Below are 20,840 nucleotides of genomic sequence, written 5' to 3'. Positions count from 1 at the left end.
TGAAATTACAGAAGTTGCACTCCGGTAAATAGAGCAGAATTTAAAATCTAATCTTACTTATCCACACAAATATTCATCTTCTGAGGAATTTCGCTGCCAAAACAAGTTCTCTGTTAGGACTAGAACCTATAGACATTAGAAAAACATTAATTTGAACTCATATTTTGCTATTCCACTCGGCTGATAGGGCATAACTACAAAAATTGTTAATTAGACTTTCAATAAGAATTATTTACTCCCCACAATCATTATGGCAGAGCAAATTGTGGACTGATAAAAATATATTTGAATATAATTCATCTTATAATACAATTTTCAGTAAGCTTGAGTCAAAAAACTGCCAAAAAGTTGGGTATCTTTGTGAAATTAATGACCTACTGATGCAATTTCCATGCCCAAATGCTCCCAGGAAGCAGCATAGTCTGATCCACCATTTAAAATACTGCGATATTTAATTTGTATCGTTAATGCTGTGGACTATAATTTATATGTTGGCACTTTAAACGATTTTTCATAACAAAATGGTAGAAAACTGGTCGAAGTGTATTCATTTGCAGAACACTGCTACTATGGTAAGGCTGAATTTTGTGGACCACGTTTGTAGCGTATTTCGGGCTCAAACTTACAGTTATTTCCTTCAAATATCTAATTAGTAATACCCCGTTTATATATAATCGGATTTAACAAACCGACTGGGTTTTAAATGTCAATTCCATTGCTTATATTTCAAACAAATCCTCTCAAAGAAGGTTAACCCTGCAAAAAGCTCTAATATAAACAGCATATAAGAGAAAAAAATGTCTTAAGGCCTCTGCACATACGATGCGTTGTGCGTCGCGGTACAACAACCACATGGAAAAAGTGTAAGTGATGCCAAGTTTTTTGAAAAACAACAATGTGGCTGACGCATTAAAGTTAAACATATGGTCTGTTCCAGTACTGCAAGAATCTACTAATTTTTACTATTTTTTTCGATAACATAAAGGAAAAAATGTTATCGTAGTAAAAAATAGTAGCTTCTTGTAGGTTCTGGAACAGAACAATAATTTAACTTTTTTGGGACAACGTGTGAGGCTTTAAGCCCTCGGCACATACGGTCCGTTTAAGCCCTCGGCACATACGGTGCGTTGACCGTTGCGCTACAACAACCACATGAAAATGTGTAAGTGATGCCAAGTTATTTGAAAAACAACAACATGGCTGACGCATTAAAGTTAAACATAATTTAACTTTTTTGGGACAACGTGTGAGGCTTTAAGCCCTCGGCACATACGGTCCGTTTAGTGACACGTTGGGACACACGTTGTCCCAAAAAAGTTAAATTATGTTTAACTTTAATGCGTCAGCCACATTGTTGTTGTTGTCCGTCCGTCTGTTGGAATCAAGATACATCTTGAAATAGTGTATAATTTGTTACACATGTAAGTTTATATTATTCCTAGGATGTTTGGTATTGAAAATAAGCTTCATCGGTCCACGTTTTGATATATCCCCATAGAAAGGAACCTCCTTATTTTTGGCATTTTTAAGGTTTTAAAATTGCTGGACTTTTGTGGCATAAAATATTTCCTTATGTTTTGATATAGCTCACATTGAATGGTACCTCCCGATCTTTTGGTACCGGTCCACATTTTTAATATCCCACGTAGAACAATACCTTCCAATTTTCGTTATTTCGACGATTTTAGCCACATTAATCAATTGAAATGTCTAAACTTTGGCATTTAGTCTCTGTTGGAGGTATAAAACATTCTTGCAGATAATTGTCGGATATGTCCATGTTTTCACATAGCCTACATAGAACTATACCTCACGATTTTGAGAATTTTAAAGGTGAATAACCTTGTGCCGCTGCAATTTCCCCGCACAACTTTTCCACCAAATTTGAGAGAAGAAAGTTGTTGTTATCCTTTTCCAAGGACATAAGAATCTCGGCGTGTAGTAATTTTAATATGTAATGTAGTAATTTTTTATGTTGACAATATAACACTATTTATTTTTTTAGGAATTTGCATACAATTGATAGTAAAATTAAAAACAATCAACACAAAATATCCCTAAAAGCATCATCATCGTCATCCTGAAAAAAATCTTCAATATTTTCAATTTCTTTACATATATCTAAATTATCCACAGTAGACTTTGGATTAGGAGTTTTTTCGCATGGCTCATTCGCCGAAGTTGATGCAGGGGGAATATTTGTCGGTTTAGCGGGGGAAAAGTATTTATCAATTTTATTTGACTTTTGGCATGGCTCATTTGGCGATGTTGCTGCAGGCGGCATATTTGTCGGTTTAGCGGGGGAAAAGTATTTTTCAATTTTATTTGACTGCAAACATAGAAAAGTTGAAAACGGATACATTTAATGGGAATCGATTTTTTGGTGCTTACGGTTGTGGGGGCTATGGTGTGTGTAGCGTCCTGAAGATTCTCACAAAAAATACCAGCTTTATTGAGAACATCTTGTTTGGCTTTGAGCATATTCCAGATATGATCATCAGCCGTTTTTGCAGCCATTAAATAACGACAAGTTACTGGATTCTGTTGGCCAATACGATGGGCTCTACTTTCGGCTTGAGCCAAAGTCTGAAAAGATCAAACATTAATAATTTCTATTGCATTTTAGTTTGGATTATTTTTTGTCTTACACTGGGATTCCAAGTTAGTTCTGCAAATATGATTAGTTCCGCTGCAGTCAGTGTTATACCGGAATTACATGCACCCAATGATAACACTGCAACTTTACATGACGGCTTCTTTTGAAATGTATCGATAAATTCACCTCTATCCTGCTTCCTTGTTGCACCATCTATACGAATAAAATTCACTTTGAGTTTTCGCAAACAATCACAAATGGCATCCAACATAATGCGATGATGGGCAAAAACTATGAATTTCTTTGGTTCCTTAACTTGTTGTTTTAGATAGGCACATACAGCTTTAGCTTTGACTTCAGCTGTTTGGGCATAAAATCGCAACAGAATTTGTTCTCTCTCCTGGCCTTTACTACATTGCAAAGTTTTGGCAACCGTGTTTAAGGATTCCTTAACTTCATCACTTGGCCAAACCAAGGCGGGATCTAATATCACAGTTTCTCTAAAAAAGCACATTAAATGTTTATGTATTTTAATATATTTTAAATATGTTTACCTAAATTTCTCTGCCAAATCATTGAGAACTTCAGCTTTGGTTCTTCTAATCATAAATTTAAGTCTCAGAACCACATTCAGCTCTTTCAAATTAGACTGGCCATTGGCATCCCAGCCGAAATTAGTTTGTTTGCCGTCGCAATAACGAGTTGCTATGAATTATTTTAGATTATAATATTTCAATTTAACGATGTCGTTATAGGTACTTACTGAAATCAATATAGCTCATAAATTTCCGATCAATCATTTGCAATTGACTAAACAACTCAACGGGTTTCGATAGAGCCGGTGTTCCGGATAATAAAATCACATGTTTGGCTTGTTGCGACAAACGATCGGCAACCATTGTACATTTGGCTTTTGGATTTTTTAAGCTATGGGACTCATCAAATATTAAAAAACCAAATTTTCGATCTGTAATTTGTTGAATATTCTTTTCCATCATACTGTAACTCGTAATTAGAACTTTACAATCGCCAATGTACTGTTGATTTGAGTTGAGAACTTGTATGTAATGTATTGGAATGTATGGCAAAAGTTCTCGTATATGGTTGGCCCAAGAATCTCGAGTTGACGCAGTGGTACATATGAATAAGGGCCAATCTTCTCTATAGAAATCAGCAACTGCAATGGCCTGATATGTTTTTCCCAAACCCATTTCATCACAGATCATACAACGACCATTTTGAGAGATGGCAAAACTGCAAAGGAAATCGAAGTAAGATAATTGCCCCGTTCCAGAACCTGCAAGAAACTACTATTTTTTACTACGATAACATTTTTTCCTTTATGTTATCGAAAAAATAGTAAAAAGTAGGAGATTCTTGCAGTACTGGAACACTACTCTATAAGACAAAGAAATGTTCGCATCAAAAAGTTAAGAACAAATCTGAATAGGATGTTCGGGCCACATTTCTGGCATCCTTAGTCTGGCTTCCGTAGCGGCATAACCCGACCATTTCCCAGGCTTCGGATAAGGTCTTATTTCACCTAACAATTTCGCCTTGACAACTCTTCCGATCAGTCGTCGTATCGTGAAGGTTTTGAATGAATATATGCCTGTTCCAGAACCTGCAAGAATCTACAATTTTTTGCTACGATAACAATTTCTCCTTTATATTATCGGAAAAATTTTAGAAATTAGTAGATTCTTGCAGTTCTGGAACAGGCAATAAGTATTTATTATTCCCCTCATAGGTATATATAACAAGAAGTCTACCCACCTTACTCCTTCCCTTTGAAATGGCATAAGTTTGCTTGACAACTTTGGTTCCAACGACTCCAGGCAGGATGTGTCTATTTCCTTTGGTGGGTTTAGGCACAAATTGAGTATAGTTTTTGGTATAACGCCCATCACAATATCTGGTTTCAAATTATTCACACGGTCTTGCAATAACTTATAATCCGACAAGGCAAAGTTCCAATAACGGGTTTTAGGATCTAAAAGACGCTAGATGTAAATTAATTCTGAATAAGTTTTTTTTTTAATTCTTGTTTTACCATACGATTTCGAGGGTATACTTTTGAAAACATCTATAAGTTTATTATGAAAACTGGATGGTTGAACTTCAAATCGTTGGGTATCTATCATTGCAACTTTACAACTAACAGAATTTAGAAAAACTGGAGCTATACTTTTCTGAGATTGTGCCGTAGCTTGTTGCACACTACCATTAGGAAAATATTTGTCATTATTTCCATCAAGAGATTCCTTTTTATAAAAATTCCCCGTACTCTGATTCGTAGTCGACGACGTCTTTTTATAAAAATTCCCCGTACTCTCATTGGTATCATTGGTAGTTGGTCTTTTATATGGATGGGCTGCATCACGAGCTGGATGTTGTAGTTCTTGACGTTGCTTGAAGATATTACTCCCCTTCATAGCATTGAGGAATGAAGAGGCTTTATTTTCACCGCTTACTACCGTGGTCACAGGAGTTGAAGATTTAATAGTCGCTGGTGGCGGACGAAGAATTGGTTGTGCAGGAGTTGGTTTAGTAAGATTGTTGTTGTTGTTGACGTTCGTCAAGCCTGCCTTTTTCGCCTTTAATTTCTCCAGAGCAATACGCTTCTTTTCGGCAATTTCGGCAGCAGAGCATGACATGTTTTCAAGTGATTTTGCTTATTTCCAAATTAATAATAATTAGTTTTATTAATTTTGCATTATCCTTCGATTTGTTCAGCGGCAAAAAGTCAAAATACGCGTTGTGAAATTTAAAAACAAAACAACCTGTCAAAAAAATAAACAATGCTGCTAACACTGAGTTTACAAAAAGCGTTGGAAATCTTCAAACCGCAACGATGGCTATTTACAGTAGGCACTGCATAAATATATTAAAAGTTCGTTTACAGGTGTGTTCGTTTACTCAATAATTTGTACAAATTCGTACAAGTTCAGTAACTTCTTGCAATCGGCTAAAGGCCTGCGTACATAAGCTGCCTTGCCTGATTGCCTTGCTTTCCTGATTCATTTCTGACATAATAAAAATAAAAGAATAAAGAAGGCCGAGCAAATTTCGAACTGGGTTGCCCTTTTCTTTTTTATTCTTTTATCAGAAGCAAGCAAGGTAAGCAGGCAAGGCAGCTTATGTACTCACCCCTTAACAAATTTACAAAAACAACATTGTTGTTATTGAAAATTTAATGTCAAAGAAAATATTAGGTCTGTCTGGTGTCGGTGATGGCCACCTTAGAATTGGCAACGCATCCTGAAGTTCGAAAACGTCCAGTGAACAATATTTTGTCCTGTGAACAATAATTTTTATTGCAGTTTGTTTTTATTGTCTATGGAAATGTAAAATGTAAATGTAATTGTTAGCAACATTTTTCAAATCTATAAAAGGTCCTTCAGGCGTTGATTCTGTTCTTTTTTGGTGGACAACTAAAACATGTAAGATCAATTTAGCAACTTGTCATTTTAATTTTATAAACTTATGCTAAGTTTACATTTACGAAATCCACTCGATTTCATCTGTCAATTCCATAGATCAAACGTCAAATGAAATCTCATCTGAAAGCAATTGGATTTCATTTGACGTTTATCCTATGGATTTGACAGATGAAATCGAGTGGATTTCGTAAATGTAAACATAGCACTAATTTATTTCTATAGCGAATAAACGCTACACATTTTAATATCAAACTTAAGCAACATTGGATTTGTTTTTACTTGGTCGTCGCCTTTGTTTGTATTACTGCCGTTTGATGTTAAATGGTTTGTTCGGGTTGTCAGCCTATAGCAAAAAGGAAACCTTTTATGGCCTGTTCCCGTAATTTATAAAGTGGTAAAAGTCGTAAAAGTTGTAAAAGTCGTAAACGATTTTCATATAAATTTTTTGTACGGGAACGCAAAATGTGTAAAAGTGGTAAAAATTGTAAAAACTTTTTAGTTCTGGAACAGAGCTATAGTGTCAAAGCCGACATTATTTTATTTGATGACTTTATTTTAATTTGATGCCGGAGGAGACACGACATTATTTTTATTCGATGACATCTGGTTACTTTCCCAGCAAGAACTTTCTCATAGAGTAAGAAGTTTTTATTTTCTTTTGCAAGAAAATTTTAAAAAGTAAACAGACACCTTCCCTGCAAAAACCAGCAAGCAATCAGCTGACTTGACAAAACAGAACAATTTGTCCGCAAATAACCCTGCGTTTACACATGACAGGACAGTTGAGTTCATGTAGTGATTGTCAAAAACTCAAAACTTGCCTGTGTGAAGCTGGAAACACATACAACGTTTGGGTAAAGTTTTGTGTCGTTTTGGCCGTTTTTACACTGTTGGGCATGATGCCGAAAAATTCAAATTCATTTGAAATATATGCCGACAAACAGATAAACGCTGGACTTTGGTATCGTCGTCGCCCTGTTGTTGTTGTTTTTTTCTCGACGCCCAACGCAAAACTTTAATCAAAGGTTGTATCTGTTTTCAGCTTAACGTAGGCGTCCAGACAAATGCCAAAACAGTTGCAAAATTATGAATGAAAATCATCGATTTCTTTTCGTTTTCCGTTCACTTTTTTTGTTCTTGCACATATTCTTTTGTTTTCAGCACATTTGAATTATCATCTCACTTTTTTCATAAAAATGTCAAAAATTTATTCATCCGACTGTCTTTGAAAAAATGATGGACAGCTGGGAGACAAACGACAAATATATGTATGTGTTAGTAAATCAGAGTTGTATTTGAAGACAAACTGTCTGGTGTAAACGCCTAGTAAAAGAATCAAAGGAAGCAAAAATGTTGTATTTTACTAAAAATAAGAAAGGAAATTCCATAAAAAAGGAATTTTCCACTTTGTTCTGCAAACGACAATGCAATTAGGCTTGCTATTTCCACAATGAAATTGTTTTTAATTTTCAGAAACAAATCTCCGCGTAATTAAAAACAGAAGATTGGTTGTTTTCAGGAAGAAGAAGAGTTGGAAGTGGTTGCAAGAAGAAATTTGTCCAGCAATAACTTGCAAACTCTCAGTAATAGAAGTGTCAAAAAGTCTCTCTCGAATCGCTCTCTTTGTGTTAGCAAACGACTTCCAGCAACAATTTGTACAAATTGTTGCAAATTTTAGGGTAACCAGACACTCCTATTGAATAATGGGGTCGTTCTATAAATTTTCTCAGGAAAAACATAAATACATTTTGAAAATCCTCTAATACCCCGGTTACACTTAACCGTATTAATCCAGTGGGTTTGGATTTTAAATGTTAATTCCATAGCGCAAACATCAAATAAATCCTCTCGAAGTGGGTTAACCCGGCAAAAAACTCTAGTATAACCGTACTATAAAATATAACAAATTTGAATCAAAATGTAAATATAAAGCATACAGAATTGTCGTTGGTTCTTTTTATTACACGTTTGGGATGAAGAACAGTATTTTATGGTAGCAAATTTCGAAGTTTAAAATTTTATGAGTAATAGCTGGTTTACATTACGAAATCAAGTCGATTTCAAACTGTCAATTCCTTTGCGTATACGTCAAATGAAAACTCAAATGAAATCAATTCGATTTCATTTGACGTTTGAGCAAAGGAATTGACAGTTTGAAATCGACTCGATTTCGTAATGTAAAACAGTCATAACCCTATTACATTTTGAAAACCAAATTTACAAAAGAAGTAAAATTACAGCTGATTGTCACTTCTACCTTACCCTGCTTTTACAAATGACAGGACAGTTGACTTCATGTATTGATTGTCAAAATTCCACAACTTCCTATGTAACGTAGGCGTCCCGACAACTTCAAAAACAGTTGTAAAAATTTGAATGAAAATCATCGACATCTTTTTGTTTTCTCTTCACATATTTTGTTTTTGTTCATGTTCTTTTGCTTTCAACACATTTCAATTATTATCTCACTTATTTTTACAAAAATGCCAAAAATTTGTCTTCCTTACTGTCTGTGAAAAAATGATGGACAGCTGGGAGACAAAAGACAAATGTATGTATGTGTTAGTAAATCAGAGTTGTATTTGAAGACAAACAGTCTGGTGTAAAAGCCTAGTTATATAAATGAGCCTTGCTCTATTTGTCCATATTTATATTAGGCAATTTTCCTTGCGGCAATTGTCAGTTTGTTGAAGAGAGAGGTGAGGTATGTGGTAACCCTTTACCTCTCAACACCCTCTCTCACCCACAAACTGACACTTGCCGCAAGGAAAATTGCCTAATGTAAATATAGACTTTCCATAAACATGGAAATTTGAAAATTTAATACCCTATTTCCATAAACATGGAAATTTGGCAAAAGACAATTGATTTTCAACCGCATTGTATTATGGAAATTGCTAAATTCAATATAAATCCAGTATGATTTTGTACATTAAGAATGTGGATAATACACGAATTAATTTGATAATGCAAATTAACGCTGCCGTCTTTATATAGCACTGTTGGGCAGAAATGCTCGGCCTCATACACAAAAGTGTAAAAAATACATGAGTCTCTCGCAATTTGCTCACCATTGGTATATAGACATTGTATAAAGGAACTGGTCAATATACCTTAAAATGAGCAGGCTAGGGGTTAAGGGATTTCTAATTTTGTTTTGTTCCAATTACATTTGACGTTTTCTTTTGTAGTGATTTTTTCTATTGTCTTGTTGTAAACAAATGCATTTGAAAAAAAAAAACATTACTTTGTTGATACTTCAGAACGTCGTAATCCGCAGTCTTTAAGAAATTTTAAGGCTTGAAGAAACCCTCCAATATCGCATACACAACACCAATGACAACATTACCCAACGAGGAACAACACTTGGAAGAAATGGCCACAGATATAGTGAGAGTTGATAATTGTCCTGTTACCTTTTTCGATTTGAGCTGGGAAGATGTAATTATACCAAAAATACTATCAAAGCTTACACTGAAGGAGCTATTTACATTGCGCTGCTGTTCACAGACAACCAAACGTCTTGTTGAGTGTGCTTTGGAGAAGCTGATTGAAATCGATTTTGCTGGCAACAACAGTGCAAATATAGATCTCACATTTAAAGTTTTGGGCGAGAATTGCAAACGTTTGGAAAATCTACAATTGGCCCGCTGTAATTGGATGACTGATGACCTCTTGCTGCCAATATTGGAAAGAAATAAACATCTGAAAATTGTCAATCTTAATGAATGTGTCAACATTACCCCGCTGGCATTGCAACCCATTATAATTGAATGTAAAGATTTGCGGGTTTTAAAACTGTCCAAATGCCAGTGGTTGACTACCGGAGCTGTTGATGCTCTGACCTTGCATCAGAGTAATTTGGAGGAGTTTGATATTTCACATTGTACTGCCATTGGTGAACGTTGTTTGATAATTTTCTTCCGTAAATTGAATAAATTGACTGTTCTATCACTGGCCAATACTCTAAGTGTCACCGATCAAGTACTCATACAAATTGCCAAATATTGTCGTGCTCTGGAACATATTAATTTGGTAGGATGTGCTGCCATTTCAGATTTTGGAATACAGTAAGTGTTTTTGACATGTAAACGTTGTTCTTTCCATAAACATTATGGGGTTGGTTGTGCAAGTGGTTCGGGGTATAAACTTGAAGTTGAATGTGATCCTTTGCGTAGAGACATCAATCTGATTTCGGTGCTTCAATATTACACATTGAGCGCAATATTTCCGGAATATGGATATTATTGTCGAAGTTAATGGCCTGAACCAGGCTGCCAACCCAGCATCAAACCTATGCTTCTACATAGGTTTGTATGCTGCTACAACAACGACAATGTATAATTTTTATTTGGAAAGTCCACACTTCACAAGATATGGACATCTGAAGTTCACAAAATGTTCCTTTTTAAAGGCCCGCTATTTAGAGAAAAATTTACAAGTTAAAAGATAATTTGTTCCCGTACCCGAAGGCCGGCCATTTAAGAAAACTTTACATTTTTAAAGAAAATTTTGTTCGCGTAGCGTTCCAAATTATGTCCAGTAAATATAATGCGGATGATATCCATGATAATTTTAACGTTATAATGGACTTGAACCTGTGATGTAGAAAAAATACATCAAACTTTTTCAATATGACGAATGACACCATATTGTGCAAGGGTATAAATTACGTAGTTCATTTGATTTTGTACACTGCATTTCCAAAATTGGTAAGACCCTTCAACCGTTTTTATCTCGGTTTCGTTAATTGGAAGTAAGGAAGAAGTCCTACGACACGATATACGTAACCGCTAATAAGCCTCGAAAAACTGCGATATGGTTCGTACGCCTTTAAAGAACAGTTATATATTTGTAGAAGTTGTCAATATTCCTGGGGGATATACAGATGGCTCAATTATAAGATAGGGAAACTTTGATGCTATACTTAATAGAATATCTGCAATCCCGTTTCCGACATTGTCACAGTCTTCTGGTATCCAAAGGAAATTAAGGAGAGGTTAGAATGCTTTGAAAACTCAAATATTTCGTTGCCTTGTCGCTGCCTTCATTGTTCATTACCTCACATGTAAATCATCCCAAAAAGTGATTGCATAACCTTTTACTGATCTTGTCTCAAACCATTTTCTCTTCTTTTTCTCTTTCCTTCTTAGTGCTTTAAGCAATTACTGCCAACGTCTTCAGTCTCTTTTTATAAGACACTGTCCACGTGTTACTGAACGTTCTTTAGGTCCTTTGCGCAAACGTGTTTTTATCGATAGACCAAATCATTTAGATTTCAATCAAAATGACTTTTATCCCAGCGATTTTCTTATCTACTAGCCTTGGCATTATTAAATTGCAACGATTCTACATTTAAACGAATAAATCATTTACTTTACAGAGCTCTAACAAAAAATTGCACTCAATTGAAATCTTTAATGGTCCAACGCTGTGATTTGGTAACGGAACGTTCGCTGGGTCCATTGAGAGGAAAGCTGCATATAGATCGTCCAGCTGAAATGCAATTACAACTTTACGATTTTAGGCAAAACAATAATCATATATTTCTTCAAGTTTAAACAACAACAGCAAATATACTACTCCAGGGATATGTGGTGTTGGTTGGACGAGTTGTGATAAGAGAGGCTATTTAATAGATAAATTGCTTTTGTAAATATGTTGTTAGTTTGTGCTTGCTTGCTGGATAACTTGATTTCATTTCACAAGTATTTTTATGGAATTGTATCTTTCTTGAATTAAAATTTTAATTGGTCAGTGATTTGTTTATTTGTTGTTATATTCCTAAAAAATACATACATATACATAAATACAATAAGCTTATTATCTATAAACATTAAAAAAAATGAAATAAATTTTTATTAAAAAATGGGAATTCTAAATCTTATTTTTTATCATTGTGCTGTTATTAATGGCGAGGTAGCTGTTGTTGCTGTATCATCTTCAACGGTTAACGTTGTTTCATATAAACGCTGACTCAATGCCTCCATATAGGCCTTATGTTCTTCATCGATATTGCTGTTTTGCCATTTCAAATGCAGTTCTTTGACTTTGTTATATGCTGCCATGGACATATTTAGACTAGGCATTACTTCAAGTAGACCAGGTTCGCCGGTAAACGATAGACCACACAGACCTAAATAGGTGTGGAATGGATCAGCAGTCGAATGTGGCCACTTTGCAAAACCACCAACAATATTATCCTGAGTCTCTAGTATATAGGAACGATTTGCCGCATAGTCGGTTAATTCAAATGCATTTAATATCTTTAGGGAGGCACCAATCCAAAAGGAATAACAAGTATCCACTGGCTTATTGGGTCTTCCTTGGAATCCATCCATTTGTCGGAATATACACCAACGTTTAATATTTTCAATTGTTTCGGCATCTAACCGATGTAATTGGCCACTCAATTGTAAAGCTGCTAATGCACAGTAAGTGGTACCGCCATGTCCTTCTCCATCCAAATGTTGACTGAAACCATAGTCGTAACGCTGCAAATAGTTGTACACAATAAGAACATTATACATTTGATTTTCTTTAAGTAGCTTCAAACTTACAATGCTATTCATTATGAATTCAAACATTTTCTCTTTGTCTACATCACCCCAATAGTCCAGAATGTGACATATGGCTGCAGCACAGAATACGAAACGCATATCATTTTCGCTGCCATCAATACAGGCACTAAAACTACCATCAGGTCTCTGGACAGCTGCCACACCTAAGAAAGAGAGAGATTAATAAGTATTTTATAAAAAGCTTAAAATTAGAGATTTATTTTTAAGTTTTGCTTACCATCAACAATTGATTTGCGATCCAAACGTGACAAATCATCACCCAACGTTACTAAAATACCCAGACTGGTATATGTCATTGCCAAATGACCCCATTGATAGCATCTTGCGTTGCGTAAAAGTTCTTCATCTTCAGTTTTTATTGTGACGGAACGGGAACCCTAATAATGAAAAATAGAAAAAAAATAAATTAGATTCAGTAAAGGAACAGTTTTTTCGAAAACTTGCCATTCAGCAACTTTTCTATACTAAAACTTGCCATTCAGCAACTTTTCTATACGAAAACTTGCCATTCAGCAACTTTTCTATACGAAAACTTGCCATTCAGCAACTTTTCTATACGAAAACTTGCCATTCAGCAACTTTTCTATACGAAAACTTGCCATTCAGCAACTTTTCTATACGAAAACTTGCCATTCAGCAACTTTTCTATACGAAAACTTGCCATTCAGCAACTTTTCTATACGAAAACTTGCCATTCAGCAACTTTTCTATACGAAAACTTGCCATTCAGCAACTTTTCTATACGAAAACTTGCCATTCAGCAACTTTTCTATACGAAAACTTGCCATTCAGCAACTTTTCTATACGAAAACTTGCCATTCAGCAACTTTTCTATACGAAAACTTGCCATTCAGCAACTTTTCTATACGAAAACTTGCCATTCAGCAACTTTTCTATACGAAAACTTGCCATTCAGCAACTTTTCTATACGAAAACTTGCCATTCAGCAACTTTTCTATACGAAAACTTGCCATTCAGCAACTTTTCTATACGAAAACTTGCCATTCAGCAACTTTTCTATACGAAAACTTGCCATTCAGCAACTTTTCTATACGAAAACTTGCCATTCAGCAACTTTTCTATACGAAAACTTGCCATTCAGCAACTTTTCTATACGAAAACTTGCCATTCAGCAACTTTTCTATACGAAAACTTGCCATTCAGCAACTTTTCTATACGAAAACTTGCCATTCAGCAACTTTTCTATACGAAAACTTGCCATTCAGCAACTTTTCTATACGAAAACTTGCCATTCAGCAACTTTTCTATACGAAAACTTGCCATTCAGCAACTTTTCTATACGAAAACTTGCCATTCAGCAACTTTTCTATACGAAAACTTGCCATTCAGCAACTTTTCTATACGAAAACTTGCCATTCAGCAACTTTTCTATACGAAAACTTGCCATTCAGCAACTTTTCTATACGAAAACTTGCCATTCAGCAACTTTTCTATACGAAAACTTGCCATTCAGCAACTTTTCTATACGAAAACTTGCCATTCAGCAACTTTTCTATACGAAAACTTGCCATTCAGCAACTTTTCTATACGAAAACTTGCCATTCAGCAACTTTTCTATACGAAAACTTGCCATTCAGCAACTTTTCTATACGAAAACTTGCCATTCAGCAACTTTTCTATACGAAAACTTGCCATTCAGCAACTTTTCTATACGAAAACTTGCCATTCAGCAACTTTTCTATACGAAAACTTGCCATTCAGCAACTTTTCTATACGAAAACTTGCCATTCAGCAACTTTTCTATACGAAAACTTGCCATTCAGCAACTTTTCTGTACGAAAACTTGCCATTCAGCAACTTTTCTGTACGAAAACTTGCCATTCAGCAACTTTTCTGTACGAAAACTTGCCATTCAGCAACTTTTCTATACGAAAACTTGCCATTCAGCAATTTTTCTATACGAAAACTTGCAATTACGAAAACTTGCCATTCAGCAACTTTTCTATACGAAAACTTGCCATTCAGCAACTTTTCTATACGAAAACTTGCCATTCAGCAACTTTTCTATACGAAAACTTGCCATTCAGCAACTTTTCTATACGAAAACTTGCCATTCAGCAACTTTTCTAGACGAAAACGTGCCATTCAGCAACTTTTCTATACGAAAACTTGCCATTCAGCAACTTTTCTATACGAAAACTTGCCATTCAGCAACTTTTATATACGAAAACTTGCCATTCAGCAACTTATCAGCAACATTTACTCTGCTGTGAACAGAGAAATAAACATTCACAGGGAATATATATTTTTAGAATCCATTGATTCCGAGGAAATTATAAAAATAACCTGCCATAATTGCCTTTTTGGGGTCTAATGGACAAAATATGGAACAAGTTCAGTTTAAGGCCATCGCCTGGTGCATCTGTTTATCACGTCTACTTTTAGTATTTAGATTGTATTTTTTGTTGCGGAAGCCTAAACTTCACGAAATATGGGTCATCATCACTATTTAAAGGCTCTTGAAGTTCATGCATAACTTCTTTCACATATCACTCATTTACTCAAAAAGTGGCACATTTCAAAAAATCCAGTTTCGAGAAAAACGCGTTTTAAGTTGGCGATCGAAATTTGACTTCCCAAAATAAAATGATTGTTGCACAATAACCAAAATAGCTACTTGGACCATATTTTGCAAACAGCTAGCCTGATATCAGTGTTAAATTTGTGTGCGAGGACAAGCATGATTTGAAGTGTTTTAGTCCTTCATAAACTCAAAAACTTTTTTGTAAAATAATGCCAAACTCTTAGTAAATGACCTGTAACTCGTTGAGTTTTAGAGATATCGACATGAAAATTTGACACAAGATAAAGTAGAAGTCGCAGAAAAAATAGAAATTGCTAACTCAGAAAACGCATTTTTTGAGTTATGCCACTCTTTGAGTAAATGAGCGATATGGGGAAAAAGGCGATGAAATCTTCCATCCACCTTTTGATCCCGATCTGCCGGAATTCTGCTTGGGTGATCTCGCTCGGGTTACAGCCAACAAATACTGTGCATAATTGCACTGCCCTTGGGAAGGGTATGTCTATCGGCGACTAAGTGTCATTCGACGTTGACATTTAAATATGTATCTTTCCTACCACATCCTCTTCCATCAGAGGATCCTGTCTGGGAAGGGTATGTCTATCGGTGACTTTAAGTGACATTCGACGTTGCACCAGTGGTCTCCAGTAAGTTTTCTAAATATTTACCAACAACAATGCTACTGTCTGCGTTTATCTACTTAATATTCATTTTATGATAATAGCATAAAAGTATCAAGTGCTACACTATTTAAATTTATGATACCTTGAACTTGATATTGAGTTCATAAATATTCGAAAGTTTTGTCTAAGCAAAACAAAAACACAACTGAATACTGCAGTAGCTCATGGACAAATATGTGTATACTCCAAAAAGTACCAATGATTGAAATCACGTAAAGATAAGACAAAGATGAGATTTACTAAACAAACTGGCGGCATCATACGTATGTATCAAAAAATAAAAAGATAATTTATGAAAACATCTTCTCCATATACACCAAGGTATATTTACCTTCCTATATGTATTTATATCGCATATTTACATCTCACACATACGAATATTAAAAATAAAATGATAATGTTGTCCTGATAAACAATGGAAAAAGTCTCCAACAATTTAAAATAAGTACATCACACGCATATACAGACAAATTAAAAATAAAATAATAAACAAGGAAGAAGTCGTCTCACCTGAAATCCTGAACAATTACGTTCACCTGTTTGCGGTATCACGAGACTACCATAGGTCCATTCAATGATATTTTGACGCATTTCTGGTGTAAGCAGTTGCAACGAATTCAATACATCCAGACCGCATACTGCAAAAAATGCTATAGTTCCTCTAAAAATACAATAACAAATTATCTTAAAATGTATTTTAATTTTATGCACAACATTTATTATTCTTACCTGGTTGAGTCATGAGAAGCCAAGCGGGCGGGTAGCAAATTTAGAAAACGTATAAAATACTTGGCATGTTTGGAGAGTAAAACAGGAGCTACCTCTGCGACTGGTCCATCAATATTTACAGTGTCGTATGACATTTTGTTTAGCAATTGTTAGTATTTAATAGGAATGCACAGCCGTTTCCTCGTACACCGAACAGGCTTCAAATGAGAAACTTTTATGTCGGCACAACCTTTTTATTAACAGTCCCTGGATAGTGTCTGGGGTTTTGCTGTTATCTTCGCACGTAATCTTTGTTTGTTCTTGTCCGATTTTGTTTCCTTCAAACAACAAATTCTAAATACAAAAAAAAAAAATTAATCACCTGAAGAAATTTGTCTGTCAGTGACATTGAGAATGCAAAATTAACAGATGACTCAAATACACATATTGAAAAACAGATGTTTGTGGCGGGTTTTATGTGTGTGTGAAAACACATAGAAAGCATACATTCGCTTAAACGAAAACAAAATAAACGTTCCGCGTTGACAAAAACAAAATGACAGCAAAAAAAGGTAAATCCGAGAACTGTTTGTGTAAAGTTATTTCGTGTTTTCCTCGAAACGTTTCTTGAGTTTTCGGCATTAGCATGATACAATAAGAAGGTAGCATTATCAGCCCAGCTGATGGTAACATAATGTGTCAACTGCATTGAATTTATGTCAAATTTTGACATCTTATGTTACCAAAAACGGCAGTTGCTGCTTGCTACCTTCTTATTGTATCATGGGTATTACCTTTCTTTCAACTTAATTTTTTTGTCAACGCGTTGAACTTAAACCAAACGTTTAAGGCCAGAACAGAATCAATCGTCGCTTGCTTTGCTTGCTTCCCCAAATGTCAAATTATAAAGGAATGCCAGAGCCTCTTTGCAAATCCGCCTGCGCTCTCCTTTATAATTTGACATTTGGGAAGCAAGCAAAGCAAGCGCCGATTGATTCTGTTCTGGCCTTTACTGTGTTTCGGCTTATACCCGTTTCTATTAAGGCCTGGGTACATAAGCTGCCTCGCCCGCTTGCCTGCTTCATTTTTGATATAACAAAAATAAAGGCCTGGGTACATAAGCTGCCTCGCCTGGTTGCATTGCTTTCCTGCTTCATTTCTGACATAACATAAAATAGAAGAATTTATTCTTTTATTTTTGTTATGTCAGAAATGAAGCAGGATAGCAAGGCAACCAGGCGAGGCAGCTTATGTACCCAGGCCTTTAGTATTCCACTTATTTTTACAAAAATGTCAAAAATCTGTTAACCCGATTGTCTGTGAAAAAAAATTATGGACAGCTGGGAGAAAGCCGACAAATGTATGTATAATAGTACGTTCATATATAACCGGATTTAACAAACCCACTGGGTTTTAAATGTCAATTCCATTACATATACGTCAAACAAATCCTCATAAAGAAGGTTAACCCTGCAAAAGTCTATAATATAAACATGGCCTTAGTAAATCAGAGTTGTATTTGAAGACAAATTGTCTGGTGTAAACGCCTAGTAAATCAAACGTTTAAGGCCTGCGTACATAAGCTGCCTCGCCTGCTTCTGATAAAAGAATAAAAAAGAAAAGGGCAAACCAGTCTGAAATTTGCTCGGCCTTCTTTATTCTTTTATTTTTATTATGTCAGAAATAAAGTAGAAAAGCAAGGCAACCAGGCGAGGCTGCTTATGTACGCAGGCCTTTACTGTGTTTCGCTTCTATTAAGGCCTGGGTACATAAGCTGCCTCTCCCGCTTGCCTGCATGGTAGAACGATATAAGGTAAGAGCAAAAACTGGGCTGTAATGTGAGTGTCAAATTCCATACGACGTTTTATATTTTTTATTTTATTTTTTTTCTATTTTCGATGTATAATAGGGATATATATTTTTTGAGAAAAAAATATATCATTCAAAAAAAAAACTATTTCCCGTAAAGACTTCTTCATATCAATTATATCTAATCTCTTCCAAGTCCGCACAACGTGCCGCACATTATAACAAAGTAGAGGCAGGCCAGGGGCTGGATTCTTGTTCTATGAAAATTTGAAATGAAAAATATTTCCTTTATTTTTTTTTCATTTGACAGTTTTTTCCTTTATACCGATTTTTGTCGGTAACAGCAAAAATGTGTTACAGAATCCCACTACAGATCTACCATTTTTCCGTTCCTTTACTTTTCCTATAAAAATGTTCACGAGAGAGCATTTTTTACCATTAAAAAGTAAAGGAACAAAGCTAATAAAGGTAGATGTATATGCATAGTTAGTCGGTTTTACAAAAACATATGAAATTTAGTACTTCACTGTTTATTTTAAAAGTACCAAATAGAGTAAAAAATTAAAATTACTTCAGTTAGTCCCGGTCCACACTAGAGTGATTTCATTGAAAAAATTGCATGAAATTATGCGTCTCTAGATCGACTTCCATAGTAGAGTAAAATCATAAAATTGCTGTAGTGGGGAATTCGATTTAAGAACGCCTAATGTCATGAAATTTTTAAATGAAATTCACGCTAGTGTGGACCGGGACTTCTTGTACGTTTATGTATAACCTTGTTAAATCCACTTGGTTTGAAATGTCTATTCCATTACATATACGTCAAACTTAACACAGCAAAAATGTCATTCTCTTATCTTCTACTTGAAAAGTTTGGCTGATCTAAAGGTAGAAACACAATCAACTCGTTGCTTGCTTTGTTCTCTTTGCTCCTGTAAAAGAATAAATTAAAAAAGCAACCTAATTCAAATGTCCGTTCTTTATGTCATGTTCACACGAGCGTTTCAATTACGTTGTTCGCCTGTCGAACGACGTACACGAATTAACCCGTTTCCACGACACCATTCGTAATTAAGAGAAACATACACAAAATTTCCTTCATTTTTGTTTCCTTGTTTTCACGAAAATTTGAACCGAAAACACATAAAATATACATACATTAAATGAATAGGAAAAGCAATAGACTTTCCTTCAAATGTATTTGTATTTGTTTCCTTTTTGTTTCTGATATTTTTACGCCATTTTGAACTAATGGACAAGAAATGTGTGTGGAATTAAGAAGGAAACACAACCATCTTCCTTCTGCATCTATATAAAATTTTTAGTTCATTAATTTTCATTCATATTTTTCCTTTTTTCTAAAAATTTTTGCGTTTTCAACAAATTTTTCAATTTTGAATTTAGACATGTCATAATTAATTTTTTCGATAAATTCTCACTTGTTAGGATGGGACATACTTATTCGTCGTTCAGAGATTATTTCTAATCCAACAAAGCAGAAAAATCGTCGTTCGTTCATAGAATTTTGTGTGGGGAAATAAGTAATTTATTCGTAGTTATGGGTCGAACAACGAATAGAGAACGAACGACGTACCGTGGAAACGGGCTATTATTCTTTTAACCGAAATAAAGTCCCAATTTACATTAGGCGAGTTTACTTGCGGCAATTGTCAGTTTATTGGTGAGAGAGGGTGCTGAGAGGCAAAGGGTTACCATATGCCTCACCTCTCTCTCCTACAAAATGACAATTGCCGCAAGTAAACTCGCCCAATGTAAATTGGGACAAAGACACACAAGCAAGAAAAATCCATTATATTTCTACCTTAATAGTGCGGTTTGAGGATTTATTGCTTAATCTGGTCAAATCTGACCAGATTTGCCATACAAAAATTAAATCCTCTCACGACTGGGTTTATTTTAAATCCGGCATAAATCCACCAAAAATACAGTGTTGTATTCGGTATTTGTGCAAAAAAATCCAACTCTACTCAAAAAGTACCAAAAGTTGCAACTGTTTTTGCAACAGAGTTTGTCGTGTTTTACACGTTTACGATTGGTCGCATGAGATTTTATGGAGTTAACAAATCTAAAGTTATTTGAAAATCATAAAATTATTTATTTTTTTACATTAGACACTTTTTTAACAAAAAGTACGCTTGATACAAAAATGTATCCCTGTGTGTAAAATATACCAATATGAGCAAAGAGGGGACGATATCTCATGCGAGAAATTGTAAAAGTGTTAAACACGACTTTATTAGTTATTTTGTATGTATACGTAAACAAACATCAGCTGACAGTTTATATCCTCGAATAGCTAAGTGTAACCAGCAAAGATTAACCCACTGGATCTATTAAACCCAGTGGGTTAACCTTCAATAGTGTAACCGGGGTATAACATCGTGATTGCTGGCATCCGATTTACAGATACGGCGACATTTCAGCTAGAAAATTCACAATATTTGTAATTTTGCG

General features: G+C 35.0%; 3 protein-coding genes across 4 annotated transcripts; 1 reads left to right on the top strand and 2 right to left on the bottom strand.

The window, feature by feature from the left end:
- Positions 1-1,966: 1,966 nt before the first annotated feature.
- Positions 1,967-5,472, bottom strand: Marcal1 (SWI/SNF-related matrix-associated actin-dependent regulator of chromatin subfamily A-like protein 1). Its single transcript, XM_073969164.1, has 7 exons — positions 4,650-5,472; positions 4,373-4,589; positions 3,360-3,850; positions 3,151-3,301; positions 2,649-3,096; positions 2,392-2,586; positions 1,967-2,329 (listed from the first exon to the last, which is right to left on the bottom strand). Exons 1-7 carry the CDS (start codon positions 5,251-5,253, stop codon positions 2,042-2,044), a joined length of 2,394 nt encoding a protein of 797 aa, XP_073825265.1. The 5' UTR covers positions 5,254-5,472; the 3' UTR covers positions 1,967-2,041.
- A 3,642-nt stretch (positions 5,473-9,114) lies between these two features.
- On the top strand, positions 9,115-11,914 carry jet (F-box and leucine rich repeat protein jetlag). 2 transcript variants are annotated; one of them, XM_073969163.1, is made up of 2 exons: positions 9,115-10,109; positions 11,193-11,914. In XM_073969163.1, the coding sequence occupies exons 1-2, from the start codon at positions 9,376-9,378 to the stop codon at positions 11,359-11,361; spliced, it is 903 nt and encodes a 300-aa protein (XP_073825264.1). In that variant the 5' UTR covers positions 9,115-9,375; the 3' UTR covers positions 11,362-11,914. The 2 variants fall into 2 exon arrangements, with proteins under 2 accessions (XP_073825264.1, XP_073825263.1); XM_073969162.1 differs by having other exon boundaries at positions 9,119-10,109; positions 11,423-11,914.
- On the bottom strand, positions 11,778-16,992 carry betaggt-I (geranylgeranyl transferase type-1 subunit beta). The gene is made up of 5 exons (XM_073969161.1): positions 16,578-16,992; positions 16,359-16,509; positions 12,838-12,997; positions 12,600-12,763; positions 11,778-12,533 (listed from the first exon to the last, which is right to left on the bottom strand). Exons 1-5 carry the CDS (start codon positions 16,709-16,711, stop codon positions 11,934-11,936), a joined length of 1,209 nt encoding a protein of 402 aa, XP_073825262.1. The 5' UTR covers positions 16,712-16,992; the 3' UTR covers positions 11,778-11,933.
- Between the last annotated feature and the right edge of the window lie 3,848 nt (positions 16,993-20,840).

Source organism: Musca autumnalis, unplaced genomic scaffold (assembly GCF_047663935.1).
Source record: "Musca autumnalis isolate F117 unplaced genomic scaffold, ASM4766393v1 scaffold_2, whole genome shotgun sequence".
In the NCBI taxonomy this organism is placed as follows: Eukaryota; Metazoa; Arthropoda; class Insecta; order Diptera; family Muscidae; genus Musca; species Musca autumnalis.
Note: the sequence above shows the minus strand (reverse complement) of the source record. Positions and strands in the feature narration are given on the sequence as shown.